This window comes from Protomyctophum bolini (genome assembly GCF_963924005.1).
Source record: "Protomyctophum bolini genome assembly, chromosome: 22".
Lineage (NCBI taxonomy): Eukaryota > Metazoa > Chordata > Actinopteri > Myctophiformes > Myctophidae > Protomyctophum > Protomyctophum bolini.
The window spans coordinates 21,526,123-21,548,979 of record NC_137883.1 but is presented as its reverse complement, the minus strand read 5'-3'; the positions used below and the strand labels follow the sequence as shown (position 1 = coordinate 21,548,979).

At 40.6% G+C, this 22,857-nt stretch overlaps 2 protein-coding genes across 3 annotated transcripts in view; both read right to left on the bottom strand.

Annotated features, from left to right (window-relative positions):
* Positions 1-2,636: 2,636 nt before the first annotated feature.
* On the bottom strand, positions 2,637-13,157 carry sec14l7 (SEC14-like lipid binding 7; the record flags this gene model as incomplete). The annotated part of the gene is made up of 12 exons (XM_080755615.1): positions 13,046-13,157; positions 12,648-12,723; positions 8,304-8,347; positions 7,581-7,643; positions 6,631-6,819; positions 5,761-5,856; positions 5,438-5,498; positions 5,226-5,309; positions 5,009-5,115; positions 4,498-4,637; positions 3,262-3,431; positions 2,637-2,788 (listed from the first exon to the last, which is right to left on the bottom strand). The coding sequence occupies exons 1-12, from the start codon at positions 13,097-13,099 to the stop codon at positions 2,637-2,639; spliced, it is 1,236 nt and encodes a 411-aa protein (XP_080611741.1). The 5' UTR covers positions 13,100-13,157.
* A 2,807-nt stretch (positions 13,158-15,964) lies between these two features.
* The window catches only part of zfyve16 (zinc finger, FYVE domain containing 16), a 32,337-nt gene continuing 25,444 nt past the window's right edge, over positions 15,965-22,857 (bottom strand). For both annotated transcript variants that reach the window (XM_080756439.1, XM_080756440.1), the window contains 3 exons: positions 22,541-22,646; positions 21,956-22,132; positions 15,965-20,657 (listed from right to left, as the gene is read on the bottom strand). In XM_080756439.1, coding sequence (XP_080612565.1) covers positions 20,490-20,657; positions 21,956-22,132; positions 22,541-22,646 — 451 coding nt within the window. In that variant the 3' untranslated portion in view covers positions 15,965-20,489. The remainder of the gene's footprint in view (positions 20,658-21,955; positions 22,133-22,540; positions 22,647-22,857) is intronic.

Genomic DNA, 22,857 nt, shown 5'->3' with positions numbered 1-22,857 from the left:
GACGGAACGGCGCTATATTGGATAGCACCCCTCAAACAAAAACAAAAAAAGGAATGGATATATGCTCAACATGTGCATTGTGATTCCACTGGGTTATGTGCAGGCTGGGCACAACCACAAGTGGTCACTTGTGGTTGTAATTCCTACACACACCCAGTGGAACCACAATGCACATGTATCGCATTGAATCTGAAAGAAGATGGATATATTGTCATTGTTTTGGTTAAAGAAAGCATGTGCTCTCCATGTAAAGAACTGTAATGGTTTCCTACCCAATTATCCATATCCGCTGTCCCCGTGTGGACTAACCCATGCATAGACAATTCATGGGTTGCAACCTGGCGTGCCTGCCATATTTGGGGAATATTTAAAATGGAAAAAGTTCATAAAATAGCTAACAGAGCTTCTCTAGATCGTCAATTTTCACTGAATGTGTACGCTTCAAAATAATTGGTTCATGTGGTTAAATGTTGCTGTAAACCAGGGGTTCTCAACCCGTGTGTCGTTTTTCTTTTTTTTTGCAACTGAATGGCTGGGACATGGAAATTAAGAGTTTTACATAGTACATAAACTTTCCTTAAACGAAGAAGACAGGAACACCTCAGGAACAGAGTGTATGTACTGGCAATGTTTGTGTGGAATGAGTCCAGTCTTATGGGGAGCAGGATGATTGGAGAAGTGTCCTCAGGTGTGAAAGGGGCATGGCACTGTGGGGATAATGAGGGAGTGTGCAGGTGTGTGGCAAGGACTGAGAGTGGGAATGTAATGTGGGAGTGGTTGACATGGGGACATGGTCTGTAGGGCGCCAGACCATGACACCTTGTGGGTCTGTAACTCAGAGTGTACAAATGGGTCCATTTGTACACTCTCAAAGTTAAATTAACATTGATTTGACAATATAAATTGGGGTATCAGAGATAGAAATGCCATTAAATGGGGGACCGTAGCCTAATGCATTTCAAACTGGAGGTCCTTGAAATTAAACAGATTGGGAATCATTGCTAGAGACGTACAGATATTCTCTTATGGGGGTCCCTGGCACATGTATTCAAATGGGGGTGTGCGGGCTAATTGGTGTCAATTTGGGGGGTCCTTGAGATGAAAACGTTTGGGAAACACTGCTGTAGCGGCTGTAGCCTATAGTACCATCCTGCATCTCTGCCACTGTATCAGTGGTGTTTTTTATTGGCATCAATGATCTGTCATTAAATGGCACCAAAAGGCATTTCTCTGCCAACACTGTCATCTAGTGGTGAACACCTGCTTTGCACTGTATTGTCTTTTCCTGTTTTCCCTTCCCTTTCACAAAGAGCATGAAAACCTATAGGCTAATAATTACTAGTCTATCCATTGGCTGACATGGTGCTTTATGTATAAAAATGTTTACCACAAGTAAAACAATGACCTTTATTGACACATACTTCATTAATACACATACTTCATTGTTTCCTGCCACAAAGTCTTCATATTATTATTATTAGACTGACAGGTGATGTGGTTTATTTACAATGATAATTAAACACATTATTAAACGCAACTATACAATTTTATACAATAGAAAAAAAAACTCCTGATAATATCTTGGTTCAATTTGAACAATGTATACAAGAAGAAACTGCTCATTAAATTTGATAAGGCTATATATTCAACATGTTTCCTGCCCCACAGGTAGCACAGGTGTTCTGGATTTCAACACAATGCAAAACCACTGATCATGTAAAATAAATGATTAAAGCTGCAATATGGAACTTATCTTAATGAATAAAACATAGTTTTACGAATCTGTATGGTAGACTATACTAACACAATATAGTACATCTGTATGATAGAGCATGTTAATACAATATAACTAGTACAATACATGTGTTTTCTTTTTTACAGACGGGTAAATGGGAAGTGGCTCAAGCCCCCTTTGATGTCAACGTGTGCACGTGCATGCATCTGCAGTGGTTGGAGGTGCTCTCTACTCTTCCATTGAGACTTTTAGACCTTGGTGTCAGGTAGTAAATAGTGATGCCTCAAGCTCCTCAAGCCCAATTATGTCCCCTGGTCAATTGACCATTGCATGTTGGTTGAGCGGTAATAATTTGGTCTCTCATACCCAGGTTAGAATCCCACATACGACATAAAAGCAGATTGCAGCTTGAATACCAAATACTCATTGGCTGGGTTTCCCAAAGGACATCATGCGTAGGGTGGGCATGTGGTTCTTCTCAACAACACTGTGAATATAGATATTCTGTGCATAGATGTGCCACGCAATGGCAGGCCTGCTATGGTACTATGGTAGGCCTCAGGCCTGTGTTTTCATATAGGCTTACATTACCTTGCTGACATCACCTCACCTCTGAAATTTAATTTAATAATATTTGGAATGCTGGACAGCTGACAGTAGGCTCTCTTCACTCTTAAAAAAATGTAATTAAATTTATTTGATGCTGAAGTAGGCCTGTGTTTTATATTGAAATGAGATGAAGAAAGTCATCACTCAGACCACACATTTCTCTGCGAATGGTTTTACTACTGCCACATGTCGAGAGGTGTGTGTAGGCTAAAGAGGCTTTAGGGAAACAGGTTGGTTTATGTATTCATGCATGAGGCCCTACATGCGCAATGAGGACAGGTATGGCTGTGCTCTAGTCTAGGTTGTCTATTTCTATGTTGTTGAGTTTCCTGTCTCCTCTGCCTTGCTGGCTGTGTGTCTCCTCTGGTGGAGGCAGAACCTCCACGTTGTAGCTCACCTTCTTGGAATGAAGGAAGCTGTAGCTGTTGTCAAAACACACAACATCTGCACAGAGAAAAGATTTTCATTACTTTTAATACTTTTAATTACACTAAAACTAATAACATCTAAACTAAAACTAAGACAAAAACTAAACAACAAACCACCAAAAAAGCTATTCAATCTAAACCGAATTTGAAAACAAACCGTAAAACTAAAAGTTAATGTACATCCCAGAGTAATCTAGTAAGAGAGTGGCGACACTAGCGTTGACTCCCATTGTAACAATGGGAAGTGCTCATTTTATTTCAATGGGATAGTTCCAATGTTTGGAACTATAGCCCATAGCACCCCGCTTTGAGGCTAGTCGCCACTATCAGTAACTATTTAGCTAGATGAACTATTTTAAAATGTTTTAAAATAGTAAAGAATGGCAAATAAGTTTAGGCATAAGGGGTAAGGGGTGGCGCAAGATATGGTCCATAAGAATAAAACGAACTAACTAACAACACTGTTGTGTACGGTAGTAGGCTACTCACAGACTCCGGGTTCCTGGCATGTGAGTGAGCTGTCCTCTGGAACCAGATGAGCGTTGTAGCGCTCACTGGGTAACACTGGGGACATTTCAGTCACTTTCTGAGTGTCACCTGGCTGGCTCCGTCGGTACACACTAAACCCAATGTCTGCCCCGTCACTGGTGAACTGCCACCTATGGAGCACGCAGAAAATAAAGCCTGATTTACATTTTGTGGTGTCCTGTCGCGTGAGTTGTTATCCTTGTTACCGACGGTAGTATCGGACATTCCTCTGATACTGCCTAAATTGCTGGTATCGTGTCTGCAAGTATTCAAGTGTATGCACTATGCACCAATCTGATGCCATTAACTAATTTACATTAAAATAAAATTGTTTATTTTGCATTTATTATTTAAGTTGATATCACACTACTGTTATTGAATGGTGTTAAATTGTGGAGTCAATTTATTGAAGGAATTTCTATTTATTATGTTATGCTATGTGTTATGCTATGTGTTTCTGTTATGTCTGACTGTCAAACTAGACAATAAAAGAAAGTTCTATTGCATTCATTCTCGCTATGTATTTGTTAATGCTAAAGAATGTTTCTTTTGGTAACACACTGGTATCAGGCCACAACTCAATATTGACTCATTCACAAGTTCATGTACCACGATTGGTATTTGGAAGGAAAAAGTTTCAGTATAATAAATTGAGCAAACGGTGAGGACATGGGAAAAGGAATACAATACATAATATACTGAAACCTGAATGGTTCACTAATGGTTAGTAGTTAAGATACTTGTTACCTGTTGCTACCCTACCATTGACTCCCACCAGTATCCCTCCTGAGCCTACACTCCCATGTCTCCCTGTGAGTTGCTTCATTGCTAATCTCAATAAAGACAACAATACTAAAGGCCTATTCATACCCCAGTTTTAGGTGATAAGGTGACCACCAAAACAGTGGTTAGTAAAAACAGAGAGTGTTTGGGTGAGCGAAGCGAAGAGGGAGCAAGGTAAACACATACATACATACACCTGAGGGAGCAAGGTAAACACATACATACATACATACACCTGAGGGAGCAAGGTAAACACATACATCAGATGCAGAGAGACAGTGTAGTGCCTCAGTCATCTAGAATCACAGGTAAACCAAGAAGATATAGCTCTGCAATTTGGAAGCCAGGAGGGAGAAGAGTCTATTATAGGAGCTGTGGGAGCATTGGTCCCAGGTGTGTTACCTGAGTATTTACCTGAGAATGCTGCAGGGTTTGGTGACGTCATACTCCAGCTGGAAGACAGAGCCACGGCTGATGGTCACACTGCTGTCATACTGGACCTTGATGGAGTCCTGCACATAATAAGACCTGGGCACCGTCCCGCCATATTTAATCTGTAACCACACAACAAATATAATAAGACCTGGGCACAGTCCCGCCATATTTAATCTGTAACCACACAACATAATAAGTGCACCGGTGTGGTGGTCACTCCCCATCGCTCTCCCCATTTCCTGTCAGTCTACTGTCATATCAATAAAGGCATAAAAGCCCCAAAATAAATCTTAAACAAACAAAACAAAAAACACAAGAGCTGGGCACCACTGACAGAACAGCCTTGACTTTTCAAGGTAAAGAGGGCGCCTGTTTTCCTTTATTTTAGAATTTAGACGATGGGTTCTCAGATTGCTTCATCGCTAGACATAGGACAGTGGATCACAGACACATAGCTGATCCACAAGCTCAAGCTTGGGACACCTCTCACCATGGTTCGGCAGCGAGGGTCTCCATCAGGGTCCGTTCGAGTTCCACCGTACTCCACAGGAAGCTGGTCTGCATCGATATGTTTCAGTAACACTTCTTTCCAGTTACCTAGAATCACAATCGGAATCAACTTTATCGTCACACATGATTACAGGTGTAAAGGAGTGGGTGAAATCCACAATCATCGCAGTTTCTTTTGTCCAAAGCAATTCCCTTACCTCCCAGAATGATGATCTTACGTCGTGTTTCTTCACTCAGAAAGTGTTTGATGAGGTTGTAGGCTAAAGGAAAGATCTTGGGTGCTGTGGCAAAGACAGAAATACAAAAGGTGAGGCAAACTGTCAAAAGCACAGATCACACACACACACACACACACACACACACACACACACACACACACACACACACACACACACACACACACACACACCTTTGATCAGAAACAACCTCTTCAGTCCCTCGGGGTAGTTTTCTTCAAACATGGTTAGAATCTGTCCAGGAGAGAGATGCGGAGGTTTACATTACATTCTAAACTACTTTCTAATCTAAGTGGGCACATCAAAGTTAAATTGGCTATTTATTTTATGTCAATACAAAAATAAGTAATGTAAAGCAGTTGGTTCTTAAACTGGGATCATTTCTCACTTGTACTGTAACATACGTATACTGCATCCCATTCTAATAAGATGTGTGTGTAAAGTAAGACTACTATGTGTGGGTACAGTATAAACATGCATGGTAGTAACGCCGTACCTCTCCGTAGGACTCGATGGCAGGCTTCCACATGTGTTTCATGCCCAGACCTTCACAGTCATAGATCAGGGTGATGGCATCAATGTTTTTACCCAGCTAACATGCAGACATCACACACACACACACCAGACACCACAGTTAGACAGAGGATCAAAAATGCCATAACCCATTTAGGTCTGAGGCCGATTCTAAAAGATGATTGCTATAGTACATATATACTGTATCGTCTCTGTCGGGTGGAAACCTCATTATGTCCAAAACGGTTATTTTTCAGGATTCAAAATTCGAAAACATCAAAAGTAGCAGATCTATAACTAGCTCAAAACTCAAAAGCTAAAAAATGACGGGGTTCTCACACATTTTTACCAATGAATTTCCAAAACATTTCCAGAATATTTAACCCAATTTCCAGACGTATATAACAATCATTCAGCGCAATAATGGGTCTTTTACACCTATGTGCAATGCCAAAAGCTAAAATAAAGCATAGAATATAGAATGGACTAATTCCATTCCAAATCTTGTGCCAACTTGATGTTTTTTGTTTTTAATTTCAGAAACATTTCCATGGATTTAATGACCATGAGAACCCTGAAATACTAATAATGGATTGCATTTTTGTGCCTACTCAAAGCGCTTACAATGGTCCATTCATTCATACATTGGGAGGTGAAGCGGCGAACAGTCAACACCCGCGTCCTCACTTCCCACATTCACACACCAATGGTGGCAACCACTGGAGGCAATGTAGGGTTCAGTGTCTTGCCCAAGGACACTTCGACATGTAGACAGGAGAAGCCGGGATTCGAACCGCCGACCCATGCAACATTGGACGACCTGCTCTACCTCCTGATAAATAAAGAACTGAACCTTGTCGGCCTGCGCCTGGGTTTCCCTCCAGAGCATCTCCGTGTGTCTGATCTTGGTCCTCATGAAGTCCTGCTTGGTGGCCGACATCATGAGACCTTTGGGGTCCAGCGGTCCGATCACGTCGTACCAGATGGGACTGCCGTCCCGGTCGTAGCCGCACTGCCCGCCAGAGAGGTACTTCTCCAGGACCTGTGGGGAGTGTTGATTTTGACAGAAGAATAATTTTGATTTTAGTTTTAGTCTCTTGAATAGTTTTCTTTTCGTTCGTACATTTTAGTCACCTGGAATGTTTTAGCGTTAGTCTAGTGTCAGTTGACTAAATATCATACGATTTTAGTCGGCTAAATCTACAGTTGATACAAGTCGATTCAAATGTATTTTGTTGACGAAATTGTCAATATATTTATTAGTCATCATAGCTTAGTTGTAATTTACTTGCAGATTTGACAATTAAAAAAAAATACATTTTATACTTAAAGAAATTGCGTGTTTCCGTTAAATATTATGAATTATATACATTATTAATTATAAAATATTATTATTATTATTATTATTAGACCACGGCACAGACTCCCAATAGAACTACTGATCCATTCCTATCCCATGATTATATGGGCACATTTCCTAATAATGATGACTCAATCAGGCAAGCTGGTACACTTAAAGGGACACTTCACCCTTTTTGCAAAAAAAAAGATGTTAATGACGTTTAGAAGCTTTAGAACACTTTCCTGGGGGTCTTTATGTGTGTAATATGTGGTTTTAGATATTTTAGATTGTAGCAGTGAGCCTGTTGTCTCTGATGTCATGGACACTGGGCTCACTTCCTTCCTGGACTACATGTTGTCTCAGTAAGACAGCTCTCCCCCCTATCCACAAGGAGGAGCAGTGCACCAAAGAATTATGGGAATTGTAGTCCAGGAAGGTAGTGAGACCAGTGTCCAGTGTACCTCTGGAGGCTTCCAGTCCGATATGAGGGTATCCACTTTCATCTGTCTCCGGAACTCCAGGTGCTGCACAGAGGAACACCATGTCAACCGGAGAGGAGAACATCACAATATACAGTGCAAATAAATATAGACGCATAGGTTCACAGGTTGATAAATTCACCCCCCATCCAGTTATTAACAAGACAAAGAAGACTAGACTGGTACAAGACCTCTGTCAGTCAGTCACAACAGGAGGGAGTAGAAACTAAACACACACGCACAACCCACAACACCACAAGTGAACCTAGGAGTCCTCTACACCAGGGGTTCTCAACCCATGGGTCTCAAGACTCTCAACCCCTCGGGGGTCGCCAAATTATTTTGGGGTCCCCAAATTATTTAAAAATATATATTTTTTATATTTATATATTTTTTGCAACTGAATGGCTGGAAAATGGAAATGAAGAGTTTACATAGTACATATAGTACATGAATAAACTTTCCTTACGATTATATCTGGTTTCAGTATTCATTTATGATATATTTTCTCTATTATTAAGGTTATTTTTACAGTCAGTTTGTATTGGGGGTGGGGAGGGGGGGGGCGGGGTTGGGCGGGGGTCGCGATACATGGCCAAAGCATGTCCGGGTGTCCCCAGCCAAAAGCGTTGAGAACCCCTGCTCTTACACAGCATGTATATTATACATACTGTAGCAGCACATAAACATGTGGATATTTCTTACCTTCCTGATCATAGATTCAGATTTCTGAACATTGAAGTTGCGGGCTGGAAAGAGAGACACATCCCGATGAGAATTTAAAGAACATGCAATAATAATCACATGTATAATTTAAACATTTCAATAATAATAATCATCATGATCATTACTATTTCTGAATCAGAATGTAAGATAACACACTAACACAGTGACTATAAAGAAATATTAGGTCACATTATATTGATACATTTTATGAAACTTAATCAGAGGAATAAAGCATCTATTCTAAAAGTTTGAAGCCATAGAATCCTAAACTGAATTGGACTAGAGTCACTAGACTAATTTAGACAATAGACAGGAGCGACCATAGATGAGTGTGTATGTGACTATGTGTAGAGAGATCGGGCCCTTGGGGGAACCGGAAGGTTGCTGGTTCCCCTCCCGGGGCACCCAGTCTATGTGCTGAAGTGTCCCTGAGCAAGAAACTTAATTAACTCCATAACTGCTCCCCAGGCGCTAGTACTAATGGTGCACACTGCTCCCAACACTTTGGATGGGTAAATGCAGAGGACACAAAATGTGCAAATAATATACTGTATTATCATTAGTACTACTACTACTACTACTACTACTACTGCTGCTGCTGCTACTACTACTACTAGTACTACTAGTACTAAAAGGTTATTGCCATGCTGGCTTGTGGCGGACATTTTTGTCAAAATTATATTCTTGTCAGGGACATACAAATGAACAGAGAATAGTTTTACCAGAACACAAAGAGACCTAAATGTATACTAGCGCAGTGGTTCCAAAAGTGGGTTGAGAGGGAGCTTTGGGGCTCCTTGAAGGTGGTCCAAATTGACCATGTGTGTAACTCTGAGACAGTGTACAAATGGAAGAAAATCTCTGAGTTATGGGGGCCCTTGAAAAGAAACCTTTTGAGAACCACTGTGCTGCTAGTCACTGGACTGCTAATGTGTCATACTGTAGCAAATCAGTGTCACAGATATTCTGAAGAAAACCTGCAGGAGACTGACATTCAGTAATTTGATCTTATGATCAAATCATCAAAATGACAACATTATATTGTTATGTAAGAACAAAATATTTTCTTTTTGCCACGAGTCACACCACGGACACATTTGTCCATGTACATGACATATTGATGACCCCTGCAACTAGTACTACTACTACTATTATATTACCAGCACCACCACTACTATATAATCATAGTATACTGATGAACCTGGCACAGTCGAATGTGTTTGTCCTTCTCTTGGAAGGCAAATCATTGACATAGGTTGAAGGCCAGCTACTAGAACGAGCTGTGGTCCTATTATTGATGTAACCTTCCTAGAAACCTTCAGGCCGGGGTACAGAGAAATCAATACACCACTGATCATTAACAGGCTTGTGTCCTCCCACATGGGTCCCCTTCAACTCACCCCTCGACAGCACACATGATCTATAGATCGGTGGTTCTCAAACGTTTTAATTTCAAGGATCCCTCCCGTAACTCTGTGAGTGTATACAACCTGTAAGGTTCCATTTGTACTCCGTTTGTACCCCCCCCCCCCCCCCCCTTACTTAGCATTCCAATAATAACACTGGTTCTTAAAGTAATAGCATGCTAGAGATAACATGACCGTACGATGAAAAAAGACGTCAAAAAAGAATTTACAGCCATACATCGTGTCAGTATATCGGTTTTCTCCTCCAAATAATTTAAATAAAACATCCAGATCCGGGTATGTATCCTGTACTGTATATACCATACAGTGGAATTTGGGTCGACCAACATTGGTTGGTATTTACCTCTGAGGTAAACATAATCACAAGTAGTCAAATCACTATGGAAACGTGATACTGTATGTATGGCTCAAGACAACATGTGGCCGACCTCGGCCTTCGAACAGAAACACCATGGCATATTTGTGGTGGAAGAAGCACAGTGAACTGAACTATGCTGTGGCTGAGCAAACATGGTCCTAAGTGCAGAGGGGCAGCGAAAAGGAACATAGCAGGTAAACACGGTTGGTTATCTGCTTATAACAGCCATAGAACCTCGATCTGCACCAGCGTTGATTTCGTCGACTAAAGCTATGACGAAAAATGTTCCTCGATTACCTTTTTCACAAACTAATTAAAAACTATGCAATGGTTACTAAAACTGTGACTAAAAATATTGACAGACAATTTCCTCAACAAATACAACCTAGACTAAAATGTCTGCGAGGGACTATTGGAGAAGAGATCCAGTAGAACTAAAAGACAAGTCATTTTATGTTTGGTTGCGCTTGGGTGTTGCGTTTTGAAAATAGCAGATCTACAAGCTCACAACACGTCGCAGCGTGACCCGTTGTGAGCTTGTATATCGGCTATTTTCAGCATGCAAGCCAAGTGTAAAATATCCCATTACGATGCCATGAAGACCTACCAAAATAATGTTTAGATTTTGTCGACTAAAATCACATGATATTTAGTCATATTTACTAAAACTAGAGAACCACTTAACGCCTGGGGCCAGAAACGACACACTTCCTCTGCATGCCTGCCTACTCGCATCATTGCCCTCAGCTCAATGGAACCAGTTCCCATATGCTTTCTAGACATGTGATGCTAGACGCAGAGTTTCATTGTAGTCTGATGGCGCGCTCACACAGGCAGATGAGACGATGCAAAGATGCATTGTGAGTTGATTTGGAGAAGCTACTGTACATGCATCCTTCCATCTTTGCAACGTCATGTCGATGGCTCTCATTGACAATCAGAGGTGTAATTTGCATATAGAGTTGGTGGGTTTTGTCAACGACGGCCGGCCGTCGTTTCCTCCTCCCGTCAGTGATGGGAGAAGTAAGCGATGGCCGGCCGTCGGGAGCCCCCTCAAACTCAGACGTTTGGGCCAAAACTTCATATTTACCCTCTCTGTAACCAACAAAAGTAAATGTTCTTACATCCTCCATTTCAGCAGTGGGTGAGTAATTGCTGATATGAAAGTTCTTTCACATTCTGCACTGCATGCAGTACATGTGATGCTGCTGATGAATGAATGATGAACTGTGCCAGAACCGTCCCAAATGGTCCAAATTATTCGACCAAAAAAACGATTTCCGTGCACGCTCGGTGCGTGTACAGGGCCCCTTTCATTCTAAGAACCCATGGCTGATTACACCACTGTTGACAATTAATGGTAGACTGCATCGTTTCATCTCCCCGTCTGAACACACCATGAGAGGAAAAATGCTGCTAATTGTCCCAAAAGTGACATTTGTTGGTTGTGTAGAACCTGGTTATTGTATACATCTGTATACATCTTATTGTGCAAGTGTAGATGGTGTGCACTGCAGGTTATATTATGCAATTTGTTTCAAAAAGCTTTACTCTTGCCAACATGTATAACATTGCTGCATTGTGCGCTTGTAGATCTGCTATTTTTAGTAGTTTGGGACTTTGGGTCCCGGGCAAACATCTAATCTTTCTTTTGGGTCACTGAAAGGTTTGCGAACCACTGTCCTAGACTGTAGTGTTAGTGTTAGCCGTTCTTCTCTCTCTCTCTCTCCCCCTATTCTTTTTTCTTCCTTTTTCTTCTCGTACGCAACGAAATTTGATTTGATTTATTTATTAGATACCCATTAGCTTTCTGTACATGACAGCAGCTACTCTTCCTGGGGTCTCAGGTTTCTTGCAAATCATCACATAGACTAGTAAAGACTACACAGAAATGCATAAGAATAGGCCAACCCACAACAATTAGCACAACCTTTCTACTCCACAACAGTGGTTCCCACACTATTTCAGCTGAGACCCAAAAGAGAATTTAGTTGGAGCCCCCCTGGTACTCAAACAATACTGTATTGTGCAGAATATAAGACGACTCTGATTATAAACCGATCCAGATTTTTCAAGACTCATTTGTGGAAAAAGAACATTGAGTGTCGAATAGTCTAGTCCCAGATTATAATACGACCCTGTTTTTTAGGATATTTTAATTGAAAAAATATATATAAAATTTCAGGCCAATAGCTAGGTAGGCCTACACACAAAAATACACCATGAATGAACTCAATCCCTGTTTCAATAGCTGATTACAAGTATAGGCTAATGATACGTTGTGACTTGTGAGCTTGCAGATCTGCTATTTTCAATATGTATTTTATTTTTGTATCTATGGAATTGTTTAGATAAATATTTCTTGTGAAAATCTTTTGAAATAAATATAGAGCTATATAATTTTTTCTTTAAACATTATACACCCAAAACATGTGTCCATTAATGTCCCCCCCCCCCCCCCCCCTATTGGTTTAGTAGCCTAGGCTACTAAAACAATAGGCCTAGGCAGCTGGCTAGGGTTGATCAGAGGTTACTCACCTCTCAGCCAGCGGAGCAAGTATGGATCACTTTGAGCAGGCAGCTCAGGCAGGATGTCCGATATTCTTTCACGAAACTGGCGGCGAGTAGAATTTATTACACGTTAATTAAATATAAGTTGGGTTAGGAAATGTTAAACTAATGTTACCACCACCATGCATAGGCAAGTCACGGAAACAGAGAGCTTAATAGAAGTAGGATTTTTACATGCTTTATGTAAAACTCGGATTTAATGGGCACATATAATTAGCCCATCATCGCTAAAATAAACTGTGTGCATACTGTAGCTCTTGTTTTCAAACATGAGCCTATAGAATTCTGCAGCACAGAAATAAACACTGAATACATTTCATAAATATAAGGCTAGAATATTAAACTATTATTTTTGTCCAACCAACCTCAGTTAAAGTCTCCTCTTGTTTTGGACTCAGGTCTCCAACTCGTCCACTCATTGTGCTGCTGTGACAGTGTGTGAGCTACAGTACTAGCAGGTGTCACACTCACACACACACGCTCAACAAGAAGTAAATAAACCATGCGTCCGTGGACTCTTCAACTGTAAACTACTACACTAGAATACAAACACGCCCCATCTGGAGCCCCTCCCCTTTCAGACTGAACTGAACTGGGCCTTTTTACAAACTGGGCTCTGTGCAAATCTGAAGGCTATGCATCTTTGTCCTCTTCCCCATTAAGCCCTGAGGCTGATCCTACAATTTACAAGTGCCTTCTAAATCAGTAGTTCTCTCACACTGTTTTGAAAATATTTTTCAAAGATGTTCAAAAAATAATATTATGTGAAAATTATTATTTTATTTAGGTTAGCTATTTCCAAACACCCTAAAAGTATGTTATCCTCTGTTTTTCCATAATTCTATGATTCAAGCATTTTGGTGTTGCCTACCACATTTTAAAAGTACATTATCTAAATATATCATATCAAGCTCAATTAATTATTTTTCCAGAAAGGCAATTTTAGCTGAGAAACTGTTCAAATCCTGTCTGCTCATATGCATGCTTGACACAGGCAGCATCTTGTGGAGCACTATAAATGCATCATGTTGTAAAAGTTAATGTAGTTTACAGTGAATGCCAACAATGCGCCGCATTGTTCCTAATTGCTCCAGCTGGCCTTAACGACCTCTGTTGACCTCAGTGGTCAAAAGTCCTTTGAGAGAAACATAGTAGCCTAATCAGTGCTTCCATTTCATATCAAGGTCCCTTAATTGATAAGCATTTGGCGTGGACTTCCATCTGAAAATATTTTGTGCCAGAGGGGCACATAAGAAGATTTGTGGTTGTCATAATTATACAAAAATGTTCACAAATCTTTCAAAATGTTGCTGCCTGCTGACACCCCCCGGAACAACAACAAAGAGGACTGAGGGTGCTATGTTAATCTGTTATTGATTGATTACAGTTCTGCCTTTAACACCACCAGGCTGGATAGCAAGCTGTCAGACCTGGGACTGAACCATACGGTGTGCAGGAAGCGACTCTATCACCTTCACCCTAAACACTGGAGCCCAACAGATTTACTGCTGTCCCCCTTTATACCCACAAATGTGTGTCCTACAAATGTAGGGCCCAATCTCAAATGACGAAGGGAAGAGTTGGCTAGTCTGGATTCTGGAATCCAGCCTGATTTGCCCCTACGTTCGTCTTTTTCCCACTTCGCTTTTATTTATTTTCAAGATGCTGAAGGTAAGCAAGCAGGCTGGATCCCAGGCTAGTTGGCAGGCCTCATGCACTGGTGCCAGGAAAACCGCCTCTTCCTAATTGTCGTAACGACCAGGGAGCTAATTGTGGACTTCTGTATGCAGAGGCAGAAGGTCTTACATGCCCCTCTCCTGATCAACGGGGAACCAGTGGTGGGTGGCCAGCTGCCTTGGGGTGCACAAACATCACCGGAACTCAGATTACTGAAGACCTGACTGGAGGAAGCACACAGAGACAGGCAATGCCAGACCGGTACCACTTCAGGCAGCTGAGGAAATTAGAGAAGGTCCTGAAATCTTTCTACTCTGGCCCAGAGCATCCTGTCAGGGGGCATGTTTCCCTAACAGTGGGTCGGGACCTGGTCCAACCCAGAGTATCCTGTCAGGGGGCATGTTTCCCAAACAGTGGGTCGGGACCCATGTGTGGGTGGGTCGCAGATCCATTTCCGTGGGCGACAAGTGAACATCCCTTTATTTATTTTTTATTAAATGTTGTCATTATTTAACACGCACACACAAAAAATAAGATATTTTTGGGTTGAAAACTAATTCAAACATTGACTAGAATTAAATTAGAAAACAACAGCTCAACACACAGGGAGATCTCTCCCATCCTTTCAGGAGTAGGGCGAAAATAATGAGGAAACATCATCGTAGTACCAGACCTTTGTGATTATGCAAAATGGGAAGCAGCTGGACATGCGTCACAGCCCAGGACTCAAGGCTCAAAGAGGTTTCTTCCCTGTAGGCAGTCAGAGCCCTGGATGAGGACATTCATGTGATTCTTAAGATGCACAACATAATATTATGAATCAGGCTTTACAGTATGTGCAATTTATGACATGTGGTTCTTCTGACCCGGCTTCAACCACTTAAAGATGAGACGTTGCGAATGGAATAAAAGTCGTCCCCAGTCAACCCCATGCTCTGACCTGATGAAAACCTCACTTTGACCCAGTAAAATCTTTTCTTTTTTTGTTTATGGCTTTTCTGCCTTGATAGTATTAAGTGAAGATGGACAGGAAAGAGGGAGAGAGAGAAGGGGAGAGACATGCAGCAAAGGTCGTCATGAACGGGACTTGAACACGCGACACACTATCAGGCCAAAGCCTATATGTGGCATGCGCCTGGACCACTTGGCCAGCAGGCGCCCCAGACACAGTAAATCTTGTGTGGAATAGAGACAGAGACTTTTTACAACATTGTGTGAATATTCCATTCACTGTGAAACAAAGGGCTTAAAGGGTTAGTTAGTTAGATTTTTGGACTTAAAGCTGTGGGAATAAATTGATTGGTTCTGGTCTGGTTTTGGTGAATATTTTTAAGTAGTTCCAATGATTTGGTGGGGGGCCTTGGGGGCCACTCATTAAAAAAAATCTACAAAACCAGGGTTTGTAATGTTGACCTATTTCGACAATATAGCGCCGCTTTTGTTCAACTTTGACCCCTCTGTTACATGTATCACATTTTTTGTGTCCAGTATTAATGGAACCCCCCAAGGACGCCACATTGAGAAGCAACAACGTAGGGCATCAACTGCTCCACAAGTACAGTATGAGAATGAATACATGGAGATGCCAGACAATAGTATTCATAAAACGCGTTTAATTCTTAAGTAAATACAATTGATATTTAGAAATAGATATACTTTGAAGAAATCAAAATGACCCAGATACCAGGTTCACCAAATAAAGCCAGTGCGAATTAATAAATATATGATTTTTACACAAAACGGTACTTTAAAACATAAATTACAAAGCATAAAAATAGTTCTCTCTCTCTCTTTTTTTTTGACAGTACGAGAATTAATTTTTTATGTTTTTTGCCAAAAACATTTCTCCAGATATGAGGAGAGAAATCCATTAGGAAAAATGTAAAAATGTAGCCGGGCCTGATCTTAAATGCTTGCAGTGAATGTTATTTGCACAAGTGAAACATATTGACTTTTCACTTTACAGTCTGTTAGCAGCAAAGAAAAGACAATCCTTAACGTTTACCCTTCAGACTATTAACTCAGTTATGTCATTAAACCACTTTCAACCTCATGTCCCTGTTTTCAGACATTTCTGAAAATAAATTCCCCCCCAAAAAATGTGGAACAATCTGATCTACAAGCTCACAACGTGTCGAGGCACAATACGTCAAGAGCTCGTAGATCTGACATTTTTGCTATTTGCTGTATGACTATGTACAGAGAGGCTTACATGGTTGAACTATCTTCATTCAGATTGGAGGGCTTACATACACATGAGTTTTAACATATTCTTGTATTCTAAAAGTGAAACATAATTCATATATAGAGACATTGTAGTTGTAGATCCATACTACTGTAAGTAAGCACAAACATTAGAGTCTTGGAAGCACACCAATATGCCTTAGCATTAAAAAGAAACTCACTGTGGTCAGTGACTCAAGCATTCAATAACTTCAACAATCAGCTTAAAATGTATGAAAACGTTAAAATAAAAATATAAAATAATATCAGGAATAAAAATCAAAATACAGGATATTTCAACTGACATAAGAGACTTAATCTTAGCTCAAATGACAGCCAATTAATACTGTTGTCAATTATCATCACCATCTAGGCATCTACTACTGGAAAAAATGACTGGATTTGCAAATATTTTGTTTACGGGGAATGTGTGAATTTCAGTCATCTTTTGTCACCAGTCACATACTCAGGAGGTACAGCATACACAACTGTAGACCATCCTATACTTGAGAATCATTTGGTGAAATAAAGGCGATGTCAATTATGTTGGTGGGACGTCAGCTTGAGTGTATAATATAGTTATCGTTATCGAATAGCTCATTTGTGATCATCTTTTACAGCTATAGTTCACAAAGCCTGATTTATACCTAGTTTAGTGCCGGTGTGGTGCATGGAAAATAGCTGATCTACAAGCTTATAGAGTGGTTATTTTCAGTCAGCGGTGCTCAACTACATTTAAATGAAGGTTCACTGAGAGGAAAGACTGGAAGATAGTGAGGACAGACACACGTATCAGTGAGGGTTGTGAGTGAAGAATGTCACCAATATATTCACAAATCTAAAGAATAGCCAATCTAAGTAGCACCAAAGTGTTATTAATCCAAGATCCTAAAGCAATGTGAGAAATTAGACGGCCTAACTTGTTATTAGCCATAAATATCGCTTTTAATAAATCAACCACAGAGCTGTTGAGTGGAACCTGGCTAATGTTAAAGAATCAACGATGCTTATCATTATTATTTAGCAGATCTATAGTTTTATAGTTTAATTAACTCATTCAATCTCACACTTAACCAATTGACACAATTAACTACTGGAGGAGTAATTTTCCAATTGAACATCTTAACCTTTTTAGTTAAAATGCATTTTGTTTAATCTGTTCAGTGCATGAGAATCACTACATAAAAACTGCCAAATCAATGCAGATAACGTCCTAACAGAAATATGAACATTAAATGTTTTGCTAAAAGATTTATACCAACTATTTTCCAACATAGTTCTTTAAAGCAAAACAAAATCTTGACAGAACACTTCATTTGTCTGCTGTCTGGATATTTGGACTGAGGATGGAACATTTAAAATGAAGACAACATATACAGATGTTAGTGTTGTGTACTTGCAGTAAGCAACTTGAAGCAGTCTATGTTAGCTTGAACCTGACACACTGTGATTCTTAAATAAGTGCACATATTCCATAATGATTATTAGCAAAGAGACACATTTAAGGATTTATACTGAGCTGTGTGCCTGTGTCGTGTGGTACGTGACATGGTACACGACCGAATATAAGTCAGGCTTTATGCACAATTGATTTATTTATCTCAGTCATACTACAAAAAAAAAACCCTGGCTTCAAGCCTTCAACCACTTGTAAAGGTCATGCTTACAAGCGGGAGATGTTAGGAATGGAAGAAAAGTCGTCCCCAGTCAACCCCATGCTCTGACCCGATGAAAACCTCAATTTCACTCAGTAAATCTCATGTGGAATAAAGTACCTCCCACTCACTGTGTGAGGTGATTTAACCACTGGCAAATGTTCAAACATAGTAAACGCTTAAAGTTCCAGATATAAATAGTTAGCTTGGTGATTGAAACGTATTGAAGATGGAATTATATTGAATTGACTGGTTGATGTTTTGAAATAGATCTGGTCTTATACATGCCTGTACAGAAATGCTGTCATTCATACCCCATAACACAAGACTCATCTTTGCAGACCAACGATAACGAACGGCTATATTCCTCCTCAGTGTCGGTGTGTTAAGGTGGTGGCTATTTGTAAAGATTTCTGATAATAACAGGGCTTTAAACTGGCACAGCTAAACATTTTTGGAAGAGAAGGATTAATATCCAACCAAAACATTAGGCTTATGTTATGTTACTGGACTAAAACTAAGTACATTTTCAATATGATTTTACTTTCTTCACCTAGTTTTTGTAAAGTATTTGTAATTCAGTCAACTAAAATATATACTGTATATATTTTCAATTGTAGGTTTTGTCATTTTGTTAGTATTATAATGCTAGGTAGGTGCTGGTAGGGCCTTTCATGCAGCTCTTAATTGAGAGAGAGAGAGAGAGAGAGAGGCTACAGTAACTGACAAGTTTATTTTTCAAGATTACAATCTGAAAAATGCTCATAGTTTTGTGAATAAAACGAACATGGAGAAAAACAAACAGAACACATACATACTGTATAGGCTGATAACTGGGTTGATGACAATCAGTGACCATGTAGTGAGTAAATTAATTCATGACATAATCGCAACAGAGAGAAGACAGAGGACATCACAAACACTGGCGGAAGTTAGATGATAAGTGTGAACATTCGGTTATTTGTGGGGTGGAACTGGGCCCCTAGAGTGCATACAACAGGCAAATTAAAAGCATGGGATCGTTCCGCAAACCTGTGGCGCATTTTTACACATCGCACCGGTGTGTTTAAAGGCTTTACGGTAGCTGTTCATCGCCTGTGTCTTTCATTCGATGTCACCGTTATAAATGCTGAATGAATACATCCAAAAGTCAAAGCCACCAGTCTTTACCAGAGTTTAGCGGACACATTCATTCGCTGTGGTGTCACCACGGTGTCGCCGTGCCCAGAAAACAGCTGATCTGAAAACTCACCACTTCACAGATGCGACGTGTTGTGAGTTTGTAGATCGGCTGTTTTTGGCACACCGCAGCGTCATACGACAAATCATAAACGGGTCTCTAAGAGGGAAGCCAGCAGCGAGTTTGGAAGGCAGAGCGGGAAGGAAATGGTCAGTTCTCAGGTTGTTTTTGGTCTTTAATTACTTTTTTAGTGTTTGATCTGTTGAGTTAAAGCAGCTGAATTAGTAAAAATGCCAAAATACACATCTGCTAACATCTGCAGACAAGACAATGTGACACTGACAGACAGACAACCCATGTCACATCCAAATTGACATTCTTGCAAAGATCCAAAAAAAATCCTCATGTATCATTTCTGGAGGAAAAAACATTAAATATTATTAACATTTAATAACTTTTTAGTAGATGAATAACAAATCAGGCCATGGTTAGCTGGTCAAGGTATACTGTTAGCGCTTAAGTCAAGTCTAGACTAGACTGGAAGTCTAGTTCACGGTAGGTTTCGCATGAAACTGCGGCTACAGAATGCTATGTCAACTTAAAGGTCAAGTTGCTGTAGAAATGGGATTTGTTTTACTCACGTGACAGTTTCCTGGGTATTGTAGTCTTTTGTCATTAAGTGGGCCGGACCTGCAGCACACAACTTTAGCCTACAACTCACTGCACTGAACACAAGAAGACAGAAATTGGTCTAATCGACCGATCTTTAGGGTTTATTTGGAGTGAATCCCAGCCTGATTTGAGAACCTCAGGCATGATGGTTGTCGTGCGGGGAAAAATAGCCGATGTACAAGCTCGACCGCAACGACTTGTGAGCTTGTACATGGGCTATTTTCGCCCCCGCGACACTGCCATCGCATAAATTAAGCATGAGTCAACTATGCAGCATTGGCTTGGTTTCAATCGCACATCCTGCTTGCTGTCCGCGTCCACACACTTCCTGTTTGTATTCCAGCATCTCTGTGTGGTATTTTACACGTCTTCATATATTTTTAACTGAATGAGACCTATTTGTTACATTTGAGTTAAAGTATGTGTGATGTAGAAGACAAACTCCATGTCCATAGAGGTGTGAGGGACACTGGCACTACCTCCATGGATGACAGGGATCAGAGCGCTGTCCAGTTCGTTCATGTAGCGCTGGGGGAGGAGCCTGCCTCCCCAACCTGCCTGGTACTCCACCTGAGAGAGAGAGAGAGAGAGAGAGAGAGAAACTTGAAATTAATTTGGCAAGTTTGGCAATGCTGTAAAATAAACAGATGCTGCAAGTAGTCGTCATTTTCTTGTCACTTTCTCACTTTTCATGTTTTTTTTAATCACCGTTTTTCTCCCCACAGTCGTTATTCCCATTTGATTAGATTCCTCCCTCCCTGCTCGTCACTGCTGTTGTATCGTACTGACGATCACCTGACAGTGAGGAGCCTCCACCGAACACTGCCCAATTAGCCCTTCGCTAAGTCCCTCCCCAACGTGGCCTTGTCCAATAGTCACGTTAGCAAGAGAGGAGACATAGCAAGCTGTCCTTCTCCTATTTGTTGTCTTAAAATAAAGTCTCGGAGCTCTACAAACTGGTGCGGATGTTCTTCCTCTTCCTTGATGTTTTCCTTGATGCCTGACATCCAGCACCTGGCCTGAATATAGGCATTGAGATGTGCACACAATCTTCTCTGCATGGTAAATGACAGGACTTCTCAAAAAAAAATCGATCGTTGTAGTAGCAAGAGCTTCAAAATGTCTTCAAAATCTAGTCAACCAGGCCTGCAGTAGGCTATGCACTGGACAAAATGTGCATGACATTATTTAAATAAACTAGAAATACGAAATGTTTTCATGTTTAGGCGTTTTTCTCCCAAAAGATTTTAACCCTAGTTCCAGGGATAGGCAGGAACTTTAGCGCTGCACCACTCATTCTACGACGCATAGACAGTCTATGCATCGTATTGAAAAACCTCTATGTTCTATGTCATGATTTCTGGATTACTGAAGGGCCAAGGCCACAGGTCAACAGGACCAGGTGTCAGTGTTGATTTTGACAACAAATTTAGATTTTGTTTTAGTCATCTGAATGTTTAATGTGTAAAAACGTACAAATCTACAGTTGATTTAGTTGACTAAAATGTATTTTGGCACTTCTTGATGGCGTCGTAATGGCTGATTTTACACTTGGTTACATGCTGAAAATAGCCGATCTACAAGCTTGTTGATCTGTTATTTTCAGAGCTCAACACCCGAGCGCAAACAAACGTCTTTTTTTAGTTCTACTGGATCTCTTCTCCACTAGTTCCTCCCTAACATTTTTGTGTAATTTTTATTTGTTGACAAAATTGTCAATATATTTAGTCTTTAGTCATCGTAGCCTCGTTTTTATTCAGTTTTTATATACCGTAGTTTCGTAAGTGAAAAAAAGGTAGTCAACGAACATTTTGTCGTCATAGTTTCCACCGAGGAAAGAAACACTTTCGTCATCGTGGCTACATTACCATGTCAGTCTGCGTGGAGACTCGAAGACACAGTGCGTTGATGCCACTGGCGGCCAGCACAGTGAGGTGAGGCGTCAGAGCAGTGCAGGCTGCTATGGCCATCTCGCTCTGGAACACACTACACGACGACAGCACCGTGTTCAGGCAGCACCCTGCTTCCTTCGGCTCATAGAACACCTGTGAGGAGAGATCACAGTTAACACCCTGCTTCCTTTAGCTCATAGAACACCTGCAAGGAGAGATCACAGTTAACACCCTGCTTCCTTCAGCTCATAGAACACCTGCAAGGAGAGATGACAGTTAACACCCTGCTTCCTTCAGCTCATAGTTAATGTCTGATTTATACTTAGATGCATGCCGGTATCACACCGAAACATGACTGGATTTTCCAAATGATTTGCTTATAGGGAACATCATGGCTACCATTACATGTTAGGTCATTTGGTGAAATTAAGGAGAAACCAAAATGACATGCCGCAAAGCTATTTTGTGATGTGAAACCAAATGTTAGTCAGGCCTTCAAGACAGTCACTGGAGTTCTAAAATGACTGTATATGAAGAGAAAAAATGAAGAAAGGAACTGACCTCGGTGCATCTAATGGTTCGACCCTCCGACTCAAACTCTGCGTCCTGCTGTACCCGCACTCTGTGGGCTCCATCTAAAGGCCTTCCATCAACCCCACTTTGTATGCTGCAAAAGCACAACATAGTAATAGTACAGGGTTCCCACAATTTTTTTACAATGAATTATTTTCTTAGGCCACAGTCACGCAGCTCGTGCAGCATTTTTACATGTTCCATATTTCACTTAATGTTACACAAAAACAATGTATAAAGTTGCTGTCGGGCAAAAACCTCTTATATCCAACTTGACATATATTTTTTTTCATAAAATGATTGCC